General features: G+C 50.3%; 2 protein-coding genes across 2 annotated transcripts; one reads left to right on the top strand and one right to left on the bottom strand.

The window, feature by feature from the left end:
- Positions 1-3,505: 3,505 nt before the first annotated feature.
- On the bottom strand, positions 3,506-5,101 carry BBA_08171 (adenylosuccinate synthetase; the record flags this gene model as incomplete). The annotated part of the gene is made up of 5 exons (XM_008603268.1): positions 3,506-3,559; positions 3,645-3,956; positions 4,030-4,144; positions 4,209-4,903; positions 5,000-5,101. The coding sequence occupies 5 exons, from the start codon at positions 5,099-5,101 to the stop codon at positions 3,506-3,508; spliced, it is 1,278 nt and encodes a 425-aa protein (XP_008601490.1).
- A 1,358-nt stretch (positions 5,102-6,459) lies between these two features.
- Positions 6,460-8,007, top strand: BBA_08170 (major facilitator superfamily transporter; the record flags this gene model as incomplete). The annotated part of the gene is made up of 1 exon (XM_008603267.1): positions 6,460-8,007. The coding sequence occupies one exon, from the start codon at positions 6,460-6,462 to the stop codon at positions 8,005-8,007; it is 1,548 nt and encodes a 515-aa protein (XP_008601489.1).
- Between the last annotated feature and the right edge of the window lie 880 nt (positions 8,008-8,887).

Below are 8,887 nucleotides of genomic sequence, written 5' to 3'. Positions count from 1 at the left end.
GCGTCGCCCGCGCCTGCTGCCCGGCCCACTCCCGGGTACGCCACTGGCACGCTTGCCAGTAAGTACCGGGCTGTGAAGTCGGAAGGAGGAGGAGAAGGAGAGAGAGGAGGAGGAGGAGAAAGAGGAGGAAGAGGAAGGGGAGGAAGGGGAGGAAGAGGGGGGGGATTCTGATTTTACTTATATACGGTCACCGCACCGTCACACGCTTCGCCCGGAATGGTACTCAACCCTTTGTCTAAGACGCACGAGGGCAGAAGCCCCGATGCATACGAGAAAATAGAGAGGTCCGTCAGCTAGTCAGAAGTCTAGCGCGACACTCAAGCTCCTAACTTCATGAAGGGCAGAAACGTCAGTTTCCTCGATGTCATGTATCTTATGCTTAGCTGACTGATCGTAGCTAGAAATCTAGGAATCTCGCACTTTCTAGAATTCTTTTAGATTGTTTGCCACTGCAGAAGCAAGCATGTCGACGCTTAATCGACCGTCTGTGAGCACTGCCCTAGCTTTGATTAGTCCCTTCAATCGCGTGCGGCGAGTACCAACACTGGCCACGACGCCGACTCGATCTTTTACAGCTCTATCTCCCGCATCGATCAGTCCTTTCAACCGACCGCAGCGGGCTGACGGTCCTGCGGCAAATTCTCGTCATCGGTCCTACCTCCTTCCCGGTAGCTAGGTCAGTGTGTGATGGCTCAAGTAGTGATATGAACTGAAGCTATATGTACGCGTGGTCCGTAGAGCCAGCTACGAAGAGAGCGAAAAGATGAAAAGATAATTGATGGTTATGCTACTATGGGTATTTTGACTAGTGAGTAACTGTAATCAGGTACGTTCATCTTTAGAGAAGCGGAATTCTAGTTCCTCTTGCATTGAAAAACTCGACCATTCCTCTTCGTTATGATGTACTCCCTCGTATTCATAAAGAGAATTGTAAGGTACCCTCTGTGGGCCCTAGTTGTGGCTTACTTCTAGCGCCAGATACAACTTTTGAAAGCTACATCAGTACTTTCAAAGTCTTATGAATTGACGGGGCCACGCTGAGCCCATGCGGTCTCTTCTTGTCTCTATGTTCCATAGGTGCTTGTTGCTTCGGAGTAGTTTTGACACGGCGCAGGTTTCGGTAGGACACCAAGTAACTCCCCGCATACCCCTATCAATCGTCCCGCCGTATGATTGACAAGCGACTATGTCTTGCCAGCCGGAGCCACAGGCCTCGCTGATGTGATATTTGGCTCTTTGAACCAGTACAAGCAAGTCGTTTCGGCCCAGGCATCGCTGCACCGAAATTTCGGCGGTTGCACCAGTGTAGCCAGAATAGATGGTATGGCTGTATTGGCCGCAGCGTGATTTGGGACTGACGTTGTTGTTGTTGCTTGTATCGGCGGCGGTCCTCCAAGGTCTGGCTGGGTCCGGGCAAATGGGCCATTGCATACGCTGAGCTTCCAGACTCGAGCCGCGCCACTCAACGCAGTCACACACGTTTGGGTCGAATATTCTTAGGGGACTGCCCGCCACGGGCCAAGATAGAGGCATCCAGCTTGCCGCGCTCATGCTGCGCGGTTCTTGTTCAAGTGCCTTTCGAAGACTCTCAGCGCATATTTTCCCCGATGGCAGCCGCGTGACAAGAATGTGTCGCGAATGCAGAACTTCCATGTACAAGCCATATTTGTCATGTCGGCGGACAGTGAAGCCAGGATTTTCAGTCTTGACGCAAGCCTCGATGCCGCAACGCAGTGATGCGTGAGAATGTTCATGGATTGCGCATCGCAGCACTGGAAGCGCCCGACTATGCTCACTCGATTTGACCTGATGCCAGGTCATGCTAACATGATTGCAAAGGAAGAAGTGGCCCTCATGACCAATGCATATCCTGCCACTGTTCTTCGGTAGCGCACGCTGAGCATCTGAGAAATGCATGATTTTGTGCTTGCTGCAACACCGCGAGCAGTATTGCTTTGACATGGACACCAGGAGGGCCTTTCCAAAAATATCGCCCTTGCGCTTCCTCGCACACCTTGGGCACATGCCTTCAAAGGGGCTTGCGGCTTGTTTTTTGAAGCAGGAGGAGGGCGGAATCCAGATGCGAGCCGTGTCCTCAAATCTGTCCCTGTCCTCCTCCGGCGTTAGATGATATTTCTCAAAAGCCGCCTCGCTGCTGAAAAGATACATAAATATTCGAGATGTGTGTCGCAGTCGCAGTAAACTGTCGAGATCAATTGATTTCATGAGGGCTATGAGGGTCTTGTGCGGCAGTCGCAGGAGCGGGCTCCAAATTTGGTTTCTGTACGCATTCTGAACAAGTATGTCGGCTCCCTTGTTCTCTAACAAAGACTAATATAGTCAGATGGAGAATCCGAATTTAGTCGGGATGGATTACTTACCGAGTCATATGGAGGGGGTGGCAAGTCAGACTCCATGGTCGGCATGATTACTGGAGAGTTCAAGCAGTGTTAGGAGGAGAGAAGAGACAATAAAGTCGTGACGATCGAGAGCGCAGTCATATTTTATATATCGATAATCTCATTTACACTTTTCCGCCCAAACGACGGGCTAGCACGTGGCAGTGGCTTAGAAAGGCAAAAACAAAGCCACGGCTTCGATTTTTGTTCTAGGTTTCGGTAGCTTCTGTTTCCAGCCTGCGTGGCGCGATGGCACGCGAGAGTAGGTCCTCTACGATGAGGGCTGAGTTTTGCGACGTAAGAGTTTTAAAATCTTTTCAACGTGACCTGTACTTGATTAGGAAGAAAACCATACAAGGTTTATATATCATTTTGTAGGGGATCATACCTATAGGCCAGAATAGCGCTCTTCAATGCGTGCCTTTCTCTCGTATAAGGTAACTAGCTGCTTTGATTAAAGCTCTCAACCGTTGCCGCCGCTGCTGCCGCCTTGGTTGCCTCTGTTGCGTTGGCTGCGCTGCCTCTGCTGGAGGTTCTGGAGCCTTATGACGAGTGAGGCTATTAGGTAATTGTTTTGTTGTCTTGATGTTGATGTGAGGTTTCTTGTTGTTGATTGAAGGAGGGTCAGGCGATAGGTGCTGTGGTGGCTCAGGTCCTCTGATGGCTGGAAATCCACTACCTTCTTAGATACCTAGCGCTACCTTAACTGGCTTAGCAACTTAGCAACTTAGGTAGGTAGGCTGATGCAGTGCCAGTGAATGACGCCGCGCTAGTCTATAATAGGTATAGGCTCATGTTGCAAGATTCAATTACTGCAGATTTCAGTCACCAACTTCCCCCGGGCCGCTCTCGACGCATCTCAACACAGCGTGAATAAATCGCTCAAAAAGAATCTTTTCGCTTAGGCTAGATGAAGAGTTCTTCCACGATCACGGAAGCCGTGATTTAGGCTGTGAATTACCAGCGGTGGCGACGGCCGAGTATTGAAAGAGAGTTTGTAAAGGTACATAGATTATATTTAGTGAGTGTGCACGCAAAAGCTCAGGTGCCTTGCGTCACGTGCACCTGTCCCCGAACAAATGGCAACTGTCCCCAATAACTACAGATTAAACCCGGGTGATGATATCCTCCCTCTCCGGTCCCGTTCCGATCCACTTGATCTATTCATTTCTCATTGTCAGCGACCATGGCCAAAGGTTGGTGGAGAAGTCCTAAACACATGCACAAAAACAAGAGAGCACGTACCTTGACGCCGACGAAACGTTCGATATATTGAACGTAATCCTGCGCTTCGTGGGGCAGGTCAGACCATTCGCGCATTTTTGCAATGCTGGTGTTCCAGCCCGACAGCTCGTCGTAGACAACCTCGACGCGCTCGAGAACGGTGTGGTCTGCTGGGAACGAGGGGATTTCCTTGCCCGTGTCCCTGTCTCGATATGCGATTCCGACCTTGATTGTCTCAAACGTGCTGAGAATGTCGAGTTTGCTGAGCTGGAGGCTGTCGTATTGATTGACCATGCAAGAGTAGCGCAGGGCGACAAGGTCGAGCCATCCACACTGCCCTCGAGATTAGTCGTTGATGAAAGGTGTTGGGAAATCAGAAAAGAAAAAAAAAAAGAAGCAAACTCACTCTCAGTTTGCGGCATATGACGGCTGCATACTCGCCGCCCAGCTCTTGCAAGTGTTTTCCAACCTCGCCGTGTTCCTCTGTTGGGAAACCTCCCAGGCCGAGCCGTGTCGTATATCTGCATTAAGAAAAAAAAAGAAACATTAGTTTTGATCTCGGCTTGGATGCTTTCTTGTTCTTACGCTTTCACAACTCCAATAACTTCGCTAATGTCTCTGATGCCCAATCCGAGGCCAGAAATGGCACCACCCAGACCAGCACTCGAGCTCGTAACATACGGGTAAGTGCCATAGTCGATATCGAGCAGTATAGCCTGGCTACCCTCGACGACAATGTTGGCGCCTCTCTCCTTGGCCTTTGCCATGAAAAGCACACCGTCCACGACATACTTTTGCATGGCCACCCGGTATTCCTTGAACCGTTCAATTTCGTCCTCGACGTCGTACTTTAGAAACGTCCCAAAGCGCCTCTGGTATCCAGCAGCCAGCCGTCGCAGCTTGTCGTCAAACCGCTGCTCGTCAAAGATTTCTGCAAGGCGTATGCCGTTTCGGATAGCCTTGGTGCTGTAGCAAGGGCCGATGCCGCGCTTCATGGAGCCGACGGCGTTGCCGCCGAGCTCTTGCTCGTGGGCGGCGTCGACGGCCGCGTGCAAATCAAAGTTGACGTGGCACCTGTCCGACACAAAGACACGCTCGCTCGCGTCGGCAATCCCTTCTTCTTTGATGTCGGCGAGCTCCTGGAGAAAGGTGGGGATGTGGAAGACGACGCCAGTGCCGATGAGCGCCTGGCATTGGGGTGCCATGAGGCCAGAGGGAAGAAGTCGGAAATTGTGGTAGATGCCATTGGCTTGTACGACGTGACCTGCATTATGTCCGCCCTTGACAGTAAAGATTAGTGACAATTCGTTAAAATATATCGACGAATGCGGTCTTGAAAAGGGTAGAGCTGTGTCGAGGTAATTGCACAAACTTACAGCCGCACGAGCAACGACATCGGCCTTGGAGCAGAAGATGTCGGTAAGCTTTCCCTTGCCTTCATCGCCCCATTGGGTCCCAATAATGATTGTGGTACTCATGATTTCGAGTTGAGTCGAGGACGGGGTTTGGACTAAAGTTGATGTAAAGAGTTGCTCGCGCAGGACCAGTACGTCAGGAAGCTGTTGAAATACTGAAACTTGACAGATTATTCCAGTCGATCAAGGAAAACAAGCCTCAATTGAGTATATATATATACTCGGGCCGAGCCGTCAAAGAAATTTGATTCAATTCTGTGCGTGGCGCGGGAGGTGCATGTCTCGGATTGCGCTGATCTTGGGACTGTTTGTCGTGCTCGGATGCACAGAAATCACGACAATGGAGGGAGCTGAAATAGTTGAAAGCTGAGAATGCAGCATAAAAAAATCTGCAAAAGTTCTCGGAGCTGAAAATAGAATAGAAAGAAAAAACAATACTCGGCAGATGGCCGTTTGCTTTCCTGGAGTCTTGACGCATGCGGGCTGGTGAGCTAGTTAGTTGATGGATGCATGGGGGATGCATAACTTTGACCTGCGCGCAGCCGCAGCGAATCATTTCTTTCGAGTGCATTGGCGGGTCTGAAGCCATTGACATGTCTAGAAGCAATATTAATATACGAAAAGCGCCTCGTCAAGTAATTACGAATACTTGGCCTCAGCTTCGAGCGGCGTCGCTACGGTATGGTGTACATACAACAAGGGGACTTTTTTAGCAAGACATGATTTCTTGAGCTCCAAGTGAGCTCCAATTGGACTTCTCTACCAGCAAGGTTCGCCAGAAGAGAACTGTTTTCGGAACTGACTAGACAGATTCGTCCGACGTATGGAGAAGAATAAACATTCAGTTGCTGGTAGGGGAAATACATTGGCCTTTTTTTTCTTGCGTGAGTGACCTCATTCTGATCGACTGAGTCTCCATTTCATCTGCTAGATTGATGCAACCCACCAGCCAGCCCCCTCCGGCATCAGGTTGTCAGGGTGCCATTGCCACCCCCATAACTTTGCCATATAACATTATTCAATTATATCATTCCAGTGATTGCGTTTTTCTGCTGTTTCAAGCCTTTCTGTGTCAGACATGCAGTGACGCACAGTTCGCAGTGTCTACCGGATAAGGTGGGACAATACCAATGATACACACCATTGACTCGCAGGACTGCGCAGTGCAAATTTTCCCGTCCTGTCTCACATGAACAAGTCTCACAAAAAGTTGTCGCGGAATCGCGGCTAGGAACGTGGAAATAATAAAACAAAAAGAAGAAAAATTCTGAAAAAAGAATAACCCCGATTGCGGCATACATCAAAGGAATAAGTTGGCCGCCAGGAAAAGGCATGCAAACGCGCGACGAAGGGCCGCGCAAGAAAGAATTAGCAACTTGTTCACATCACTTCTACTCACTCGTTCATCTCTTGAGAACAGGATGGCGCCGAAATCTTTGACTCCCACGCAAAATTCCTGCGACGGCAATGGAAGCAGGACAATGTCTCCGAAATCGACAGAGACAACGCCGCTTCTCGCTCGCAGAAGCCTCGACGAACCTGCGCCAAATGTCGATGCCTCATCACCGACGCTGCAAGATGGATCTGCTGCTGCTGCTGCTGCTGCGAGCAAAGCCTCGCATACAAGCCGAGAAGCACTGCCCAAGTTCCAGATTCTGCTGCTCTGCTTTGCTCGCACCATGGAACCCATTGCCTTCTTTGCCATTTTTCCCTTCATAGCGCAAATGGTGCAGCGCAACGGCCATCTAGCCGATTCAGACGTTGGCTTCTACAGCGGCCTCATCGAGTCGCTCTTCTCCGTTGTGCAAATCTTTGTGCTGATTCTCTGGGGCCGTCTTGCCGATCGCATCGGCCGCAAGCCCGTCATGATAATCACTCTGACGGGCATGATTGTCTCGACAATGGCGTATACCATGGCCACTACGATTCCGCAAATGATTCTGTTTCGCTGCCTGGCGGGCGTCTTTTCCGGCTCGAGACTGGTGATGCGGACGATGCTGTTTGAGCACTGCACGCCCGAGAATGAGGCCATGGCGTATAGCTGGTTCTCCTTTGCCAACAACATTGGCACCACTCTCGGTCCCCTCATCGGCGGTGTGCTGGCCGACCCTGTGGCTCAATACCCAAAGGTATTTAAAGGAATTGCCTTCTTTGAGACGTTTCCCTACGCTCTCGTGGGCTTGGTTCTTACCGGTGCAGGCGTCGCTGGTATCGTCACCACCAGTCTCTTTCTCGAAGAGACTCTCAAATCAGATAAAGAAATGGCCTCTTCTACTGGTGATAACCAAGCCGGTGCCCGTCAAGCATTCTCCATGCGAGAGCTTCTCCTGGCTCCCAAAGTTGCCATTACCATCTGGGTATACACACACTTTATGCTTCTAGCCTTTGCAGTCACCGCCATTATGCCAGTATTTTTATTCACCCCCATCAGAATCGGCGGTACTGGCTTTAACTCTTCCCAAATATCTGCCTTTATGGCCGTTCAAGGAGCTAGTCAGGCTTTCTGGCTCATCCTCGCATTTCCCATCCTACAGCGTCGCTGCGGCACCAAAAACCTACTCAAAGTGTGCGCAACTGCCTACTCATTCTTTTTCGGTGGCATCATCCTCCTCAATACCATTCTCCGAATCGGCGCTGGGTCTACCACGGCGTGGGCATGGACCGTCGGCTGTTTTCTCGCCGTCATGGGACCTGGCGTGTCCATGGGCATGACCAGTGCGCAGCTGGCCATCAACGACGCTTCCCCAAGCCGCCATGTCATGGCGACCATGAATGGCCTTTCCATGACGAGCGCCGGTGTCGCCAGAGCGATTGTCCCTGGTGTTTCTACAGTCATTTTTGCGTTGGGTGTCAGGAATCAAATACTATGGGGCCATCTTGCATGGGTTCTTCTCATTCCCTTGGCTATTGCCTTGAGGATTTGTGTCAATTATATCCCCGGCAGCAGGAGAGACCATCGAGATGAATGAGTACGATGGTCAAATCACCCCGCTGCTGCAATATTGAGGGGCAACGCCAGACATTTTCAATATGGCTTCAAATATGTGTTACTATATGTATTCCTATAATATTACTTGGCATTTTGAAGGCCGCTCTTTTTTTTAAAAAAAAAAGAAGAAAAAAGAAAGAGAACCACTAGTTTGCATCCGCGGCATGTCGCGCAGCGAAAAGGCTCGCCATGGTCCATGATGCAACAAATGCGTGCCACCACGTCCATCAACTAACTGGTGCTTACTTGAAGCATGCAGAAGACGGCCCGCATACGTAGTATACACGGCATATTTAATCTGTACTCGAATATCAAGCCCTGATTGCAGTCAATTGCAGTCCGAGTTAGGCGCCGAGGCTTCTGCAGCCCTGTTTTCCATGCATTAACAGCAGTGAGACAGACAGACGGCTGGGATCTTTCAGCTGCTTAATGATGACAGGTCTAGGCCCGGGCCGAGAATGTCTAAAACATGCACGAGGTCCCATTCAATTGCAAAAAGTTGGAACGCATGTACCGACAGGGGATGGCGTTGCCACGGAATCAAAATTGCCTCACGTCGGGCCTCCTGCGCCTTATTTGCAAGTGACAGTTTTTTTGCTTACCAGCCAAAGGACTGCGATGTATTTAAATTAGGTATAACCAGTACCACAGACAAGTTGAATACGCAAGTCAATCATTGGGGGTCGACGCTTTCTTGACGCTCTCGTGCCCAGGCACCATGATGCGGGTACTCAACGCTGAATCGAAGCTCGCAGAACCTAATTCGGTACTGAACATCGGCTTCTGATTATGGCGTTATCCGCCTGTGGCGACCAGAGGCCGAATTCCATGAACACAGTCTCAAACGTATATCGCATCTT

Source organism: Beauveria bassiana (genome assembly GCF_000280675.1).
Source record: "Beauveria bassiana ARSEF 2860 unplaced genomic scaffold BBA_S00031, whole genome shotgun sequence".
NCBI lineage: Eukaryota > Fungi > Ascomycota > Sordariomycetes > Hypocreales > Cordycipitaceae > Beauveria > Beauveria bassiana.
The sequence above is the reverse complement of the archived record's forward strand: the minus strand, read 5'-3'. Positions and strand labels throughout refer to the sequence as shown.